This window comes from Malurus melanocephalus, unplaced genomic scaffold (genome assembly GCF_030028575.1).
Source record: "Malurus melanocephalus ecotype Western Australia unplaced genomic scaffold, MMel_1.1 scaffold_644, whole genome shotgun sequence".
Taxonomy (NCBI): domain Eukaryota; kingdom Metazoa; phylum Chordata; class Aves; order Passeriformes; family Maluridae; genus Malurus; species Malurus melanocephalus.
In genome coordinates, this window is record NW_026623876.1 from 72,020 (window position 1) to 90,076 (window position 18,057).

At 46.6% G+C, this 18,057-nt stretch overlaps 1 protein-coding gene across 4 annotated transcripts in view; it reads right to left on the reverse strand.

Moving 5' to 3' along the window:
• Nucleotides 1–9,156: 9,156 nt before the first annotated feature.
• BOK (BCL2 family apoptosis regulator BOK) overlaps nt 9,157–18,057 on the reverse strand; it is a 32,263-nt gene continuing 23,362 nt past the window's right edge. For 3 of the 4 annotated variants that reach the window (XM_057383616.1, XM_057383617.1, XM_057383615.1), the window contains 2 exons: nt 14,586–14,749; nt 9,157–10,439 (listed from right to left, as the gene is read on the reverse strand). In XM_057383616.1, the coding sequence (XP_057239599.1) occupies nt 10,314–10,439; nt 14,586–14,749 (290 nt within the window). In that variant the 3' untranslated portion in view covers nt 9,157–10,313. The remainder of the gene's footprint in view (nt 10,440–14,585; nt 14,750–18,057) is intronic. The other variant, XM_057383618.1, reaches the window with a different exon arrangement.

An 18,057-nucleotide genomic window follows, 5' to 3' on the forward strand; every position in this document is an offset into this window, starting at 1 on the left:
CCAATGCTATGTCCAGACCAGCTACTGAGAGACATAAAAAAAAAATCACAGCCAAGGTTTGAAGCTACATGGGCCACCAAATTTCTGCACTACACACAGCCTGTTTTCCTTTTTCCTCCTCAGATGACGTCTCAGGCCTGAAGTCAAATGGAATGATGTATTCTTGGTGCTTGAGAAAAACCAGTCCACAGTACCAGGTATCTTAATGACATTTGGAATTTAGTCCCTTACCTTGATGTTTTGAACTTCTCCTTCCCAATATGAAAGGTAGTTTTTTGGAGAGAAAGGAAGCAGGCTATTGGAAATGTCCCTTGTGTCCAGTGAGGGACCAAGAGTACACATTAAGCAGAGCTACTTTCCATGACTGCCCTTAGCTCYTTCTGTGGTCTGGAGCTGACATAGCCCCAAAAAGCCTTACAAAGGCACCTCTTGTTGACCTCCAGCCAGTTGTAGGCTGCTCACAGAAAGCTGCAGAGTGCAGATCCCTGCATTTTCCTTTTTCATTCTTGTCTCTCCTCTGCAAAGACTCCCCAGCCAAACTTTGGGATGGATGCTGCTCAACTGGCTCTCGACTTCCCCTAAATAAAACCTGCAAGCAGTGGACATCTCTCACCTGGAGCAGCCCATGCTCCACTCCTCCCAAGTCCATGGATGTCTTCACAGCAGCTGTTGGATGAAAGCAGGTGTGCCTCCAGTGATATTTGTTGGCTTCTCCCTTTTTTTTTTTTTTTTTTTTAAGCAATAAAGTAAACAGATTCCATCCATCAGGTGAGAAGATTTGACAAGATCTGGCCTGATTATTTCATTTTTCTTCAAAACTGCTGCTCATTTGCAATGCTGTTGGAACATGTCTGAGGCAGCACACCTGCAGGCAGCCTGAAAGCAATGCCCATGGAGCYGAGCTTGTCAAAATGAACTCACAGCTTTGTCATGGAAGAGACATCAGTGGACAGGATCAGCACTGTGATCATGATTTGGAGCCTGGGGCATTGTATGGTGAAAAATATTGTAGCAGAGGCRTGGGAAGGGAGCTGAGAAGCAGCGCTCTGCAAGCACCACACGTGTTTTACAGCTCCAAAGCTGCCAGAGTGGCATAAGCACCAGGAACTGCATTGTCACCGCTGAAAGTATCACCTGGACTTCTSCAGTGCCAGAACCAGGAACCCAGCATCAGAACATGGCCTTGGCTATTGCTTCAGCAAACAGTCTGTCCCAGCCTTCAGAAAATCAGTAACCCCTGAACTGCAATCCTGTGTGCCTGCTGCACGGATCAGCCCCAGCCAGGCCAGGGAGGGGTTGTCCAGCACTCCCACTGTGAGGTCAGTCCAGAGTGGGCTTATTTTCAGCCTGGTTTCTRCAGGAAACAAAACTCCATCAGTCATGCTTGGTCTGTCAAATCCCCCACCCCTCCCCCTCACAAATTTTGGTATTTTGAAAGACCTTTTTTTTTTGTGGGAGAGACACAGCTCCAACATATGAACACCTGTAAATATCAGGGAAACAGGCAGTTGGGGAGAGGTGGAAATCCCTCTCCTCCCAAAGTCACAGAGGTGCTRCCATCTGACCACCTGGCACTATCAGGTGGTGACACCACTTTTGAGTACCAGTGTGTTGAAGAATCCTCGTGAATGTTGATCCCATGTGGAGCTTGGAACACCAGCACCAGAGCTCATGGGTGGGAGGGATGCTCCCCAGTGCTTCTGGCACACCTCCTTCCCTCCCCTGGTACAACTGTGTGGCCATGGTTAGGAGAAGACATCCCTCGGGTGCAGGCAAACACAAACAAAAATAAGAAYGTGGCTATTTGCCCCTGGGGAGCCTGGGAGCCTGTAGCAGCTGCAGGCACCTGAWTTCCTTCTCAACAGATTGTCTTCACTGTGCTCCCACTCACCTTGCTCCACAAACTGCTTGTTGAGGTGTTCTGTGCCAGACCTGAGCTCTCAGCCTGTAAGAGGCACTGTTTTTGCTGATTACTATCCCTTAATTCACGTAAGAAACTTATTCTTTCCACTTTCCAGCTCAGAGTATTTCAGTAACGGATAATTTCTCCCTGTCTGCCATGTGGCAGCACCCAATCAAGCCCCTTGGTCAAGCTCTCAGACCTGTTGCACATTTATTCCATTGGCGTATGTTCCCAATGGGAATGTTAAGAGGAATGAAATAATAAGCAAAAATATTCTTGAATTAGYCAATAATAATAAGGATGAAGTGGCCGAGTAATCCCAAGAGGATATGGAGGTATCTAACCCTCACCAGTGCATCCAAGCTTCATGCTAATTAGGGAACCCTTGCAGATTCAGCAGCACCATACCATTACAATGCCAATTTTACTCATATGTAACATTCCCCAGCCATGATCTGGGTGACCAAACACCCAGCTCTAWGGGCTTGGTGAGCAGGGAGTGCTGTATTTGACCCAAACGCCTGGGCTGGATATTCACAATTTTTTTCCCAAGCATTGAAAACCAGAATTGTGTTCTGTAAATTTAACTCTGCTAAGGTGGAGGAGACAGAAATCAACTGGGTTGTGCTTTGAGGCTGTTGACCCAGTTTGGTACTGGCAGTGCCACCACAGCAGCACAGGACCCTGCCTGTCTGCCTGTAGAGCCCATGTCCCAAAGCCAGCCTGTCCCAAAGCCAGCCTGTCCCAAAGCCAGCACCCTGAGCAGTGGCCCCTGGGGAAGGAAGAGCCACCCTCTACAGAGTCAGCCTGGCAGTGACACACCCTGCAAACACAGAGGGCATAGGGCTGTCCAGTGTCATCCCAGGAGGTTGGGTCTCAGATGTCAGATCACCCTGCTACTGCTCCACTGTTCCTCCTTTGTTCCACCCTTCCTCCTTTGCTTGTTTTCTGGTTGTGGGATTGGGAATGTTCAGCTCTGCCCATGGTAACARTAAGGGCCATGCACATGGCTTGCTTCCTCCGGACAAGTCACCCAGTGTTTCACTCCCTCAAAGCCTGAGGACATCGCTGTCCTTGGAGGAGTTTCTGCAGTAAATTGGAGGCACTTTGCTAAATCTTTCGAGTGAAAGACARCAGGATTAAATTCCACTTTTGATATAATCCTTAACTCCCTCTTTGAGGGAAGTGCAGCTTTGCCTCCAGCCCTGGCTGGTGCCTCCATGCTGAATCACTCTGATCCCAAAGTAAATAAAGCTCTTTGAAAAAGGGCAAATGTTTTCTCAGCTGCTCTTCTTCCCTTTGAATGCAGGGCTGAGTGAAATTTTTATGTCTGCAGACAGAAATATATGCAGTCAACAAATGCTTCTTGCTAGGAAGCTGTCTCCACAAGATAACTGGGTTTTGGAAAGTACACTGAGAATCCAAGGGATACTCCTGGACCACACTACTCTCCTTACAGYTTTCCCTTCTTCCTTYCCCCTCTCCTTTCYKTYAGTGCTTTACATTTTATGAACTCCTAAATGAGCTGATTTAAGTCACTGCACATTAATCTTGGTGTGYTGACAGTTCAGGCTCCTGTTGTCCTCCAGACTTTGTTTCTGCTCATTCCTGGAGCTGTGTTTGCTGTGGGAGACAGCAAATAGAATCAGCCCTTTGTCATGAGAAGCAGCAGTGATCCCAAGGGCCAGAGCCCTGGTGTGGGGTCCAGGCTGCCTCCTCCCAGCTGCTGTGCCCTCACCCATCCCTGGGTGTCTGGGTGCTCCCTCTCCTCTGGCTCCAGTCCTGAAACCAGAGCTGAAGCMTAAAACTGACAGGAAAAGCCATCAGAGCTGGCAGAACATCCCACTGCGCTGCCCCACACAGCCTTGCCTCATCCCATCTTCATTCCTACAGAAACTCCCTCAAGGCTGTGAATCCAACGTCAACATGAGCCATTCTACTAAATTCTTATTTTTATTAAACTGCTTAAATTTCAGCAAAGCTGCTGTGCCATTTTTCCAGTCTTCCCCCCAATGTGCTGCAGGGTTTGGGGAAGGGTGCCTCATAACTTAACTCGAGCATATTCCAGCCTCAAGTAAGTTTATTGCTTGTGATAATACACACCCTGGGCTTGACTCTGCAAATTCATTGCTCTCCCTCTGAGACAAAATGCCAGCTTGAACACGTCAGTATTTTTAGCAGCGCTGTTCTCCTCCTCCAGATAAGCCATAAACCCCAAGGGCACAGATATTCCAAGCACCTTTTCCCAGCTTCAAGAAATSTGCCATGAGCCACAGATTACAGGCTCATGGCGTGCATCAGCCCTGAGTGCCAGCAGCGTGTCCCCAAACCTTGAAGGCAGCAGAAGAGGCTTTGAACACAATCCTTGGAGTTTGCTCCCTTCCAAAAGCCAGCTGTGTTTTCTCTTTTTCCCCCCTGTGGAAATGTATGTGCCAAGCCTAACAAAAGAGAAAACACACCAGGAATGCCATTCAGGGCAGCACCCAGCTGCTCAGATGGTTTGCACAGGRTTGCTTTCTCTGGGGGAGAAAACAACCTGCTGGGTCAGGTGGCCATGGGGGTCAGACACCTTTTCCCAGAGCAATGCCAGTGAACTGARAGGGAAAGCTGACAGCACAAGACAAGGGAGTTAGCTGGGCAGAAACTTGCCAGGCTTTAAAAGGGCAGTCTGGCCATTTCTGGCTGAGGAACTGAGAGCAAAGTATGTTCTAGCAGCTTAGCGGTGATTGAATTGTTCTTTTGAAGTGCCAAGGAGATCAAAATAAAAGGCTATTTTGGGGGCTTTTTAATCCCCTACTTAGATTACCAGAAAATCCAGGTTCAGCTCTGGTGGGAAACAGGTACAAACCGTCCCCACAGTCACCACCACACAGCCCCCAACTCACACCTCCACATTAGGAGTAAAATTGCAACATCACGATGTTGGGAGGGCTTCAAGGTCAACTTTCAGRGGGTTTTAGGTTCCCTGGACAGAGTCACAGAGCATTGGGAGAATGGATCTGCAGGRCAAGGACCAGGGCAGGACCTCCAGCTCCTGCCTGAGACTGTGTGAGACACTGCAGGCTGCTCCTACCAAGAAGCCCACCCTCTCAGCTCCCATCAGATCAGTGATGCTGAAGGTCCTTGATGCAGCCCAGAGACCTCCAAAGTCCAAACCTTTGCCCTTGAGGTGACCAAAAGGGACTCAAGAGCAAGCCCAGCACGAGTCACCCTCCAGCAGGGAACAGGGAATAAAGGTTTATCTTGCTTAAACACAGATTTGAACAAAAGCAAGAGGGAAAGTCACGAGATAGGGACAGAAGTGGAGATTTGAAACAACAGGGGATTGTATCTGACACCAGTAGAGAAGTCTAAGCAAGTCCTCATGCACTGATGGAGAAGACAAGCTCCAATGCTTGTCTGTGGGCAAAAAGAGGACATTTGTCCTGAGTTAGAGCTCTGAAATATGTTTGTAAGGAAGGTGGAAATTCCCTTCCCAACTCTTTATTTTTCCTTTTGTAAGAGGGGAAGTTTTTTTTCCATCTGACCTTGCCTGGACATGGGCTGCATGTCGTGTGATTGACCCAGGGGCACTTTATTTCCCACAGACTCTGCTTGAACATGCAATACATTTCCAGGTCCTGGTGACAGTGTAAAGTTCAATTGAGGATTGCTCTGTTTAGCTGCACTGGGGGCTCATAATCCCAGTGGGTTAAAATGTTTAGAGTTAAAGAGGTTACAGGCTTTTCCGAGGGAGTATTTAAACTCCAGCTGTCAAACCACTTGCACAGATGAAATTTGTGGACTCAGCCAGCAGTACATTAAATCGCTGTTTGCTTGTCATTAATCCAGTAGCATGCATTGTCTTCACATTGCCCTAAGAGAATAATTAATCTGTAGCAAATTTATGCCTATAAAATAGTAGATCTAAAAAAAGCCAGTGACAGTTAAGAAATTCAAGGGGACACACATTGATGAGAGCCTCATCAAGGAGGCTCTTGGCAAAGCCCTTGGAATGCCTTAGGGGTCTGATCGTTTCAGAAACCTGACTAAGGGACTTGCAATCTGCTTCATATTCAGTTTAATTGTGCCAAAAAAAAATGCCACTTGCAGATTTTGCACGTTAAAAGGAGAATAAGAAAATAAATTAGAGCTTTTCCTCAGGTTTAAAAAACAAGCCTGAAAATGAGGAAGTTCAGTGTTGCAATTTCCTGGGAAACCTCAATCCCACTCCCTGTCGCTATTGTTCTGTACTTTGGTCTTCAATACAGACACMAGTCTGATAAATGAAGGGCTTCACAGACTGTTTTCTTTCCTCTTGGAGGAGAAAAAGCAGTGCAGGAACACAGGTGACATCTGCTGYGAGACTGAGACCACTTTCTCTCGTTGTTTTGAACAAGGTGACCCTGCTGGCAGTGTTTGATGTGGGAGAGGTACAAGCAAGGCTGTGGTTGGGGCAAGGCCATGCCTAGGACACGATAAGCACTTCTCAAATGCTTATCATCGAAACTCCCAGGCCAAGAGGGCTTTTCTGCTTCCCTCCCTTGTGATAAAGCAGATATTTCTGTTGACTGAATGTAGGTTCACTACAAAGAAATGGAGAAGGAGGTTGGCGTTGGAGGGGGAGGACAGTGGGATAATCCTTACTGGAGTTCTTCTGGGAAAAAGGCTGAGGCTGGGGTTCCTCTGGGCTCTACTCTCTGCTGTAACACAAAACTCTCCTCTGCAGAACACTCCAGAGCCACAAAAATACTTAAAATGCCATTTTCCCACCTCTGTAAGACCCTTTCTTCCTCCTCCTGCTTCTTCCTAAGCACCTCCCATGGCTCCATCTGATCTTGCCTCACCTTTTCCCCGAGCCCCCAGTTTTTCTGGTGGGACAGAAAGGCAGGGGACAGATAAAGTTTGGCTGGATTCTGCAAGTGCTCAGTGGGGTGAGCAGTAGCCATGTCTCCCTGTGCTGAGAGGTTTGTCCCCTGCCCCCAAGACTGCTGCCCTTCAGCAAAAAAAATCTGGGCAGTGGACTGAAAGGCCACTAGGGACAGGGAATGTCGCCCCAAGACATTTTGTAAGTAAGTCTTACTTAAAACATTCAGTGTGTGGAAAACAGGTTTAAAAAAACGAAGGCAGCTTCTACTATAAGCAGATTTCTCAAACAGATAGTTGGAAACTCTGAGGGAAAAAAATGAGGTGGCTGGTTTGGGGGTTTTCAGTTTTTGATGYTGGAAGAGGAACAACAGCCAGCTTTTGGTATGTAAAAGCACAATAGTACTCTAGTGCTAACCTCGGTGCTTGTTTTTTTCTTGTTTTTCTTTAACAACTAAATAAATTAGATCTACTCCTAGCACCTTCATCAATCATTTAAAAGGAAAATGTTTATTAGAGTGATAAACAACCAAGSCTGATGTCTCCCATCAGGTAGGACTGGCGACAAGAGAAGAGGGAATAGAAAAATCACAGAGCCCCAGAGCAGCTGAGATTGTAAAGGACTTCTGGAGGTGCTCCAAAAGGACTAAGCATTACAGATAGGACTGAACACAAYATAAACACTCGTCTGTGTCATGCTCAATACTGTTTCTTCCTAAATGCACAATGCTGTGTGCAATTCTGTCGGCTTTGTTGTTTATTTTGGTGACAAGGCTGGTGGTGGTGTGGTTACCACAGGAGTGAGAAGGGTTGAAGGAGCCTCCTTYAACACCCAGTGCAAGGTGAGCAGCACACTGCTCAGCCCCAGTGTGTATTTTGCAGGAACAGAAGATAGACAGAAGCCATGGAAGTCTGAAACCTGTTCAAGGGGAGCTTTCCCCCTTCTTCATTATCAGCAGTTTCCAGGCTGAGCCTTTGTCTGCCTCCATAACCCCCTTCCCACCCACGCACATTCCTTTCCAGCAATGCTGCTTTATTTGGCTTGTCATTATCTTTTTGTTAAATCCACTTAATTGGTGCATTTAACTCTTTGTATTCCTCAATAATCCCTCTGATATCACTTGTTTACTGAAAAAAACCAGCCGTAGCCTCAACYATTACACTTCAAAACAGCATCTAAAATTGAGGCAGGTCTTGCCAGTCCCAGTGTGGACCTGTCCTGCTCCAGTAACTCCCAAACACTCCACGAGACACAAGGGAAGCTGGACTTGATGAGCTGTGAAGCCATCCAAGTCAAAGTCTGCACACCACCAGGTTGTTCCCAGAATACAGTCTCTGTTTCCACAAGCTCCTTTAGGACAACAAATCTTCACCCCCCTGCCATGGGTTATAAAGCTTTTAGTGCCTCTGTTGCAGACCAGAGGGGATTCTCTCTCTGCTGCCCAAAGGTGATTAGTGTAGTTCCCCATGTGTTATGCATCTGCTCTAAATTTCCCTAGACAGATCTACCAGGAATCTGAGGAAGAAAATCCTAACTCTAAGTGATGCCGGCAGAAATCCCTGATGCCAATATAATTATGTCAGGAAATTAAAAAAAAATAAATATGCCTTTGGCAATTTGTTTTTATTTGGGGAACTGCTGCAAGCTTTACACACATAAAAATGCCCTAAACTCATGGCACCATCAACTGCATCCACACTGGGAACTTCATCAGTATAACCCCCCACGAAGGCTCCCTAACCACTGTACAAGGCAGCACACAGCTTTGATGTGGGAGGCTCTCTCCTTCTCAATGAGTGTTTTTGTTGGGAGATTGGGGATAGGGGGGTTTGCTTTAGAAGGACTTTGATCCACAAGATCAAATTGCTTTACTACTGAAAATGTACTCGTAGACCAAGATGATGCAGCACTCTTCTTCACTGGGGGTGTAGCACCAGGGTAAAGCTGGGGCCAGCACCCATCTGCCAAGGCATCAGCCAAAGTGCAAAGGGCTAGAGYAGAAAAAGCAGGAATGTGCAAAGATCCAACTCCTACACATCCTCTGTTAAGGTTTCTGCTGCTCAGAGCCCAGCACTACTAACTATGAGTAGAGACCTGGCCCACAGATAGTACCCAAAAGTAAAGGTTTTGCTTTATTCTCAGATCCCTTTGTAACTCCTAGAGGAGGRGTAAAGACCCTCTAAATGTTTGGGAGGGAAATCAAGAGGAAAAATGAGCAAAACCTCCAATAGTGCCATATGTTCTTAATCCACTTTTTTTTCCTGTGCCTACTGCCACACTTTTGAGAGCAGGGCACTGAGCAGGGAGTGTCCAGAAGGCTTTGGCAGAGAAGAGGTTCCAAGGCATTTCCCTGCTGACAGCAGGGAGGCCCTGCATCTGTTGGTGAAAACAGCTTGTTTCTGACATGGCAACAACATGGGTTAAATTCCAGGCATGAAGCAGGCCAGAGTTTTAACATGTTAACATGCTCTACCAGGGGAAAACTGAAGTATTTTTAGCGTGGCTGGAGTGTTTGTCTCTGCACTGTTCTGGCCTTTTTTGGAATTGTTGAGTCTGGTCTGGAAACAAATACAATAGTCTTTGCAACAGTGAAGTATCACCTATTTTCTTTTATTGTTTGTCACAAAGAAGACTATGAGTTGTACTTCCAAAGAGATTAAAGGAGAAAYATACACCAGCTACTTTCGGCACAGMCAGTTCACTTCCTGCTCCCCTATTTCTGCCCACACCCCCCAGCCCTTCCTACTCACATGCTTAACTCTGACAAAACCTCAAAACAAAATTAAAACCTTTTTCTTCATGATGAAATTCCATCCCAAGCTGTTGCTTGAAGGCATTACCCCTTGCTCCCCTGTTTGACTGGGTGAGTGTGGTAAGAGGGGTCAACAAAACACATGGTGCCCTCTCGTCCTGCCCCCCACACAGCCACTCAGAGCAATCTCCAGGACATGTCAGGAAGAATCATCTCCTGACAGAATGTTTGGTTTTATATTGTTAAAAATCCACCATGCCCAGCAAGTGAGTTAGAGATAAAGGGGGAGATGAAGTTTAAGCACAAATGTAACGACGAGAATCAACACAAGGCAAGTCTGAGGACTGAAAGGGAAATCACATGGAGTAAAGGAGGGACTCTCCCCCTTTCCTATTTTCWTATTCCATTTCAAATATATTCCCTTCCTCCTCCCCTCTGCCTGGCACTAGCATAGGCATGCAACACAGCTGTAAGGAGCAGCCATCTGACAGTCCCTGCTGCACATGGCTGCCACCAGCGTGCCCAGGGACCAGCAACACCCAGGCCACACATGCAAGTCACCCAGGGAAACAAAATTCTTGAAAGGATTAATGGTGAGAGAGGCTCGTGTGGCTGCAAATATGAGACTGTGGTTGATCATCTGCTCCCAGCTGATGGGAGAGGAGAACAAGCCTTTTCTTTGTCCCAGTTCTTCTCTTCCTCCTCTTCAGAGATTGCCATTACCAATCTGGAATTACTTCTCCAGTTACTTCTTGTTGCTTCTGGAGTGGGAGAGAAGATGGGGCAGGGGGGTTGTGCTTGGCAGCTCGGGCTCATCTCTCAGGCAGCAGGACGAAGAAGATGGCCTTGAGGAAGTGACCAAAACTGCAAACAGCGGCCACGAGCCAGTGCGAGCGAAGGCTGGGGTCAGTATTCACCACACATTTTGTGATGTCTGCCTAATGAGGAGGGAAGAGAGAAGGTCAGAGAGAGATGCCCACATCAGCCACTTCAGAAGGCTGGCCCAGCCCCACAGCCCACAGCATGGCACCACCGCTGCTGCAGCACCAGATGCTGGCTCTGACCCTTCCACACACTCAAAGTTATTAAATCAGGCTCAWGAGCCCTGCAAAATACACTTTCCTAATTTCCCATCCAGCCCTGGGGAAAGAACTGCTGCAGGAAGATTATCCAGCACTTTCCATTTTGGATAGCTAAAAAAACAACTTTCTTTCCCTGTTCAAAAGGTCTAGCAAACCTTAGCAGTATCAGCATTCCCATCCTTTTCTGTAAAGCCAGATGCTTCCCAGAGGTTGTCCTGTTTAATATCAACTCAAGTTGCTTGCACTTTTTCTCTTACCGTAATGTTTTCTTTGGAAGACATTCAAGCAAGCTGTCCCTCAATTTAAATCTAAAGCAAGCTTTGTGCCTGTGTTTGTGGATATATGTATGCCAGCAGAGATGCCTCCCAGATGTGTGGGCCAGATTTAAAGATTGCTTGGGCAGCCCATTTCAAGTATTAACAATATTAACAAGAAGAGAAACTGGCCTGCAATGATTTAAAAAAACCAGAAAAACAAAACAACAAAAAAAACCCAGCAAATTCATAGAGGTAGGCTCTCAGCTGGCACGAGAAGGAGAAAATGGAAAACATCCAGAGGGTAAAATGAGCATGACAGAGGTAGAGCGAAAAATGCATTTTCTGGTGGAGGAATCAAAAWGAAAAGCTTTGCCAGTGACATAACTGAGCTGTGGTTAAACTCCAGCCCTAGCACAAGGAGATGTGGCCTGTGGTTGTGTAACAGGGGATGCACYGTTAGCACATCAACCCCATGTGGTTTTCAGAAACAGCTTTTGGGTGGCAAATGGGAACAGCAATCAGATCACAAAGAGGGCAAACGTTCACAGCCCCAAAAGCTTTTTCTTTACAAGTTTAGCTCAGCAGTCTTCCAAATTTTACCTACATTTTTCATTGACCAAGCACAGACAAGTCAGACTCTCGACCCTGAGATRCTCCTCCCCCACAAAGGACATGAGAGACAATAAATACTCCAATAATCTTCTCTATTCCTTCTRTCTGTGTTCAAGAATGAGTGAACCTTGCCTGTCCAACCCTGCTCACCACCAGAAAAAATGGAAAAGGGGGCTGAAGGGACAAATCCCAGAGTCGGGTTAGTGAGTACAGCCACACCAACCAACCCCCTCATCATCCACAGACCAAAGCTCTGCTGACAGCAGCCTCCCACATATTCCAACAGTTCCTTGTTCACTGTGTGTAGAAGGCTGGCACACTGCACCTCACCACATTGCTGATCTCCTGGGAGCATCAGGAAAAGCTGAGGCCATGAATAATTGACAAGCAGAGACAGCAGGAAGAATGAATACAGGCATGCGATGATGGGAAGGAACAGAATGACAGGAGAAAGCTGAGTCAGCACCAAGGTGTGGAAATGCTGCTGCCTAAAGCTAAAAACACAAGCAAACAGCAAGCAGAGCCAAGATAGTTACCACAAGATGCTGCAATGTGGTACCAGGGCTTACAGGTATTTTATCTGYATTGTGGAGGAAAGTAAGGTGGCTCTCCCTGAATATTTTCAGGATGGCTTAGCACGCTCATCCTATTTGGATTTGAAAAAAAGTCTGAACTGATTCAACCTGTCAAATTACTGCAACCTGCATGGGGTCATGTTTAAAACACAGCTTGTCAAACTGTCCCTTTAGCTGAGWGAAGTCAGGACATGCAGGTATATGTCTAAACACATATATTAGGGCATCTGATTTGTGAGAAACATAAGCTTTAATGAGCTTTGGTGCCTCATGTGAGCCAGCACAAGGCCCAAATACACACAGTGGGTTGATTGCAGCTGTAAAGGGTTAACTGCCAGATGAGAAAATGTGAGCTCCTTAAAGCCCTKCTATGTTCTCCCAAAGGCAATGACCTCACCGCTCTAACCAAGAGGAGCTGCACTCAGAAGCACTTACAAATTTGAATGGGTCTTGCTTAGATAAGCAAAATTGCTCAGCTGTTTAACAATTGCCTTAACCTTATCCAAATCAAGCCTACCTGATAAGGCACTAGAATCAAAAACTTCAAAGCTACTTAATAATGCATGTCTTTTTGCCTATCAGGCACTGATAAACTGTTGCAATGGCAGTTTGATGTTCGAGGTAAATTATTCAAACAAATTTCAAGTCACACGCACTGCTTTGTAGCAAATGCTGCTAAATAAATTTAAATCTTTCTATTCTACTGTAAAGCCACTACTGAGGCTGTAAACTCTTCCCAGAAAGAAATTATGTCTCAAAGGTGGCTGCCTATTTAAAGAGGGATGGCTGGCAGAAGGAGCCAGTGGTGGACTTATCTCCTCAGCTGCACAGAACCACTGCTGGACTGGGGATGGGTTTTGCAGCTTGTTTGTTATGCAACAAACTTCCCAAAAATATCCTTCTGGAAGTATCCAAACACTCTGTTTTTGAACTCTAATGAAGCAAGACAAAAATTAAAACAAGATGCTAACTTATCAGAGCATGCCAGTTTCATCAAAACAAAGAAAAAAAATACTTGGAAACTAGAAAGAGATGTGTTTCTATGCAACATTTCTGTTTTAATGAAATCAGATCTTTGAAATAAAGTTTCAGAGAATATATTCCAAGCAGCTCTACAGGTATGCAATAAAGTAAGCCTCAAATTACACCGAGACAGGGACTGACATTAACAGGCAGGAAGTGTTACTTAACCTCAGGATATCCTCTTCACCTGCCTCGGCACAATTAATTTTTGGAATGCAAAATGAAACCGATCAGGGCATTCAAATCAAAGGTTACTTTTAGCCCAACCAAACAGTTCCCCGAATCAGTTGGCCTCAAGATGACACAGTTTTAGAGAGGACAGGGATGATTTAAGGTAGGATTAGTACTTAGTAAATGCAAAGCATCAAAAATCAGAACAACGATAGTTTTTCCAGTTCCTTATCACAAAAAAAGGTGTCTTCACTCCTGAAGAAATCAGGTGACTTAACCAGCTACTGACACAATTGGGAAGTCACAGGACAAGGGAGCAAGACTCAGTTTGGAAAAAGACACCTCCCTCTCTCCAGATCTGTGTGGGTGGGAAGCCTGACTATTTCCTGATGGCTCAGAAATAAATTTCACCTCTTGGAAGAGAGGGAATTTGCTGCCATGGTTTAGTCTGGAAAGTGTGCATGCCTTGGGAACAAGATGTCCCATGAACTCAGTGGTGTCACAGGGCAATATTGTACCCCAAGCAGCACACTAGAGGATCCAAGGAGTGTCTGTATCCCTGACAGACAGACACATGGAACCGGAAACATCACCCAGCTGCCAGCCTTTAACACAGTCAGCCAGTCTGTCTAGACTGCTGGGGAGGTCCTGGAAAGGTATCCAGCTATTGACAGCACCAAAATAAAGGTCTAACTCTGAATGAACCTCCACAGGGACCAGTGCTCACATTGGGAATAGAGAGAACAAAGAAATAAGTGTTAAGAGGCAAAAGGAGAATTTAACTGGCAAACCTCATTTTTTGCCTGTTTCTCGAAAACAGCTGGCCAAGAGTATCACAGAATCAAAGAATGGCTTTGGTTGGAAGAAACCTTAAAGATCATCCAGTCCCACCCCTTACCATGGATAGGGACACCTTCCACTATCCCAGGCTGCCCCAAGCCCCATCCAACCTGGCCTGGAACACTTCCATGGATGGGGCAACCACAGCTGCTCTGGGAAACCTGTGCCAGGGCCTCACAGGAATGACCTCCACAGTGTCCYACTGTGACTGGCTGTTAGCTCAGGAGAAGATCAGGAATACAATGAGTGCTGGTGGGTCAGGGCTGAAATATTATGCTCAGCTCTTCAGAAAGCTGAGAACAAGCATAACTGATGTTTTTGAGGATGGGGCCACAAGGCAGTAACAGTTACATAAGTCTAGCACAGGTGTAAGTAGGACAGAGGCGGCCACAGGGCTGTAGAAGAGAACCTCACACATCCTTTTTCTGCATAAAGCTGCAGGGAGTGCACTCTCACTTTCATTAACTGGGATAATTTCTGGTCTGCACATGCAGAGACAAGTTTGATGAGCCAGCACTTCTTACCCAKCCTCCTCTCCTTTTCAGCCACGTCACCAAGGTTTTGCGGACGAACTCTCCCAGGCAGTCRACGATGGTGTGAACCATGGCTGGCTGCGCGTGCCGCACGCAGTCCACTGCCAGCCCAGCTGCCACRGCATACAGGGACACCACCTTGCCCCACGTTATGCCTGTGAGAAGAGAAAAGGTCATTCATATTTACACACACACTCAGTTCAGTCTTGAATAATCAAAGGAAACCACTCTGCTTTATTAGTGTTCCCATGCTGTCTGCGTGCAGTCACAGTTCTGTATGCTCTCCACAGCAGGGGAAAAGAAACACTAGGGGAGCAGGACTGGGGAAAACTCTCCACAGAGAGAAGCAGAATGAAACAAGCTGACCTTGGTATGGTTTGATTGCCTCTCAGAACTGGCGGAATAGCTTTGGGAAAAGCAGCCCAAAGGCATCTTCAGGATTGGGAAAATGTGCACCACCTTGCTTTGCACTGCCACTGGTTCTCAGCCTTGCACATGCTGCACAGGAGGTGACAGAATTCAAACACTTTGAACAATCTGGGGTTTTTGTCTTCAACACAAATCTTAAGCACCCTTAGACAAAGCAATCCTGTTTTTTTCTAAATCAGAGAAAACCRTTCCAAAGTGACAAAGCACATGAGATATGCATCTTCAGCTCTATCACGGCACAAAAGCCAGGGGAAGCAATGCTATAAAGCCCAGAAGGCCCATAGAATCATAGCTGGAATAGAGGARTTRTAGAATSCTGAGCTGGMTGGACCCAYAAGGACYAYTGATCCAGCTCCTGGCCCTGCACAGGACACCCCAGCAATCCCACCCTGTGCCTGAGAGCATTGTCCAAACACCCCTTGAGCTCTGGCAGCCTTGGGGCTGTGACATTCCCYGGGGTGCCTGTTCAGCACCTGCCCACCCCCCAAGGGTGGGCATATATCATATYCAACACAGSTTCATGCTATTCCCTKGGGTCCTGTCACTGCTCACCAGAGAKCACAGTGCCTACCCCACCACTCAGGAGGGCTGGCGTCCTCTTCAGTGTAAGGACTAGGCCTCAGTCTCCACCTCAAAAACAGGTAACTTCAAGGATTTGGCCACTCTGCCTACTTAACATTGCCTGTGCTACCCCAGTGAAGGCAGTGCAGGGGTGGAGAGTCACTCAGATATCTAATCTCCCAGCAGACAGCYTTCCTGCCAGGCTGGCCTGCCTGCAGCAAGTGCTCCATGGAAGTTGTGCCAGCAGGAGTCATCTTCCTGTTAGTGTTAGCAGTGAGGGTGGGAGCTTAGCTCTAGGTACCAGCCAACCTCTYGGGGGCTCCCAACAGCAGGGGACACAAATCCTTCATGCTCAAATACTGCAGTCAGTTGCCCCTCATAAGGCTTTTATCAGGACCAGTGACCTGGAAGCAYAGCCCTTTTGCTCCCATGCAGAACTACCACTGCACAGTGGCACCCCTTCTCCCTTTTTATCTGTAATAGCCATATTTATCAAGCATACTGTAAAGTATTTTACAATGTCAGATCTCCATGGAACCTGTCCAAAGTCTCTCCCAAACATAGCCAGAAGCCTGGTGAAATTCTAATATTTAAAAACCACACAGAACTGCTCTTGCAGGGTTGCAGAGAGGATGGAAAGACTCGTGCAATGATTAGATCTATGGGCCAGGAGGGGTTAAACACACCAGCAGAAAACTGGATGTGCTCAGCATGGAAAAATACAGTTTAAATGGGGTAAAGAGTCTCCCTCTTTCCTTCACTGCACTCTCAGATCCCCAGGTAGCCTGAACCAGCTCTGGGGTGGAGCTTCAGGCTCCTCACAGCTGTTCTCACCGAAGCATAATGCCCCATATTTCTTCAGAAAACATGCAGATTTCAGAGCATTGCCACAATTCTTACACTTAGTGCCTCAAAAGGGACACTCACACTAACACTTTTAGGAATTGCTTGTTTTTCCTTAAATAAAAACAAGAACTAAACTTTAGAGGAACTCAAATGTCAGCCACAGGAATACCTTGTTAGACTGACGAAAATCTATTCAGTGCTAAAAAACCCACCATTTTTTCATGACAAATAAAAGATCAAAATATAGAGATGAGGCTTTTGTGAGGCTCTGCAGCAACTGTAACAGCACTAGCTCAAATCTTCTGTGATACTGTCATTCCCCAGAACCATCCCCGAGATCAGAGGAAGTTATTAATGTAGCTAAAGTGACTGTTTCTTCTTTTGGTTTTATTTGCCAAGCAGACCCTGCGGTGTCCCTGACATCAGCGCTGTCACTCAGGAAGTTCACTGCCTGTTTGGCATTCACACTATTTATCTGCCTTTCTCACATTGTGTGTCACCATGACAGCCAGCAGAGYGAGCCAGGAAGAGGCTATGAAACCACCCAAGACTAAGCAGAGGGGTTCTCCCTGCGACAAAGGGGTTCTCCCAGTGCAGGTCAATACCTCTCCACCTAATAAAAGAGGCTTTAAGGGGTTATGCTCCTTGCTGATGATATCCACAGGACTAGAGCCTCAGCTGGCTTATATTCAGCTTTAGTGCAAGTCAATTTTACAGTTCTCCATCCCTGCAGAAATGTGGTTCCTTGCATCTTRAGTTATATAACAAAAGTTACCCAGAATTCTGGGGAAGAGTTCACTGGCTCATTCCCAAGCTTTCACTGACAGCACTCTTTAAATACATCTGAAACAAGTCCATTAGCTCAGATATTTACATGGCAGTAGCAAAGACTGACAGGACTGGGGTCACTCTGGCACAGAAAGACAGCTCCAGTCTTGGTTACCCTTGTTTTGAACCCAAGTTTCTCCTTCCAACAGAAGAAAAGTGTATCCACAACCTGTGAAAAATGAAGGCTCCAGAGACCCATGACTTCCCCAGAACACAGGAGAGCAGTTTGCTCTAAGGCACATCAGTGCAGAGAGGATGGAGAGGAAGCCCTCCAGCTCCACCTTCCCTGCCAAGGTTGTTCCACAGTGGTACCTGCACAAGGTGAATGCTTCCCCAGCACATGGAGAGAGCCCCTCTCCCTTTCACCAGCACAAAGAGAATGAGCTCTTGGCTAATGTTTATTACAGTGATGGATGTAGAAGGCTCAAGGGTCACATCCTCTTTCCAGAGAGTGCCCGTAAGGGTCAAACCAATCCTTCAGTCTGCCTTTCCTGTTGCTAGCAGAGCTGGTCCATAGGGGCAGGAGAGGAGGAAATCCCCTCCTGATTTCCATTTGTCTGGAAGTCCTCTTGCCACTGCTGGAGCAAGAAGATGGAGACAGCTGGCTAGGCTTCTCACTCACAACAGCAGGGCATACCTGATGCCCTTGTTCTCACTAGATGTTGTAGGGTTACAGTTAGAAAAAGAAAGAAAAAGAAGAGAGAGAAAAGAGAGAGAGGGAAAAGAGAGAGAGGGAAAAGAGAGAGAGGGAAAAGAGAGAGAGGGAAAAGAGAGAGAGGGAAAAGAGAGAGAGGGAAAA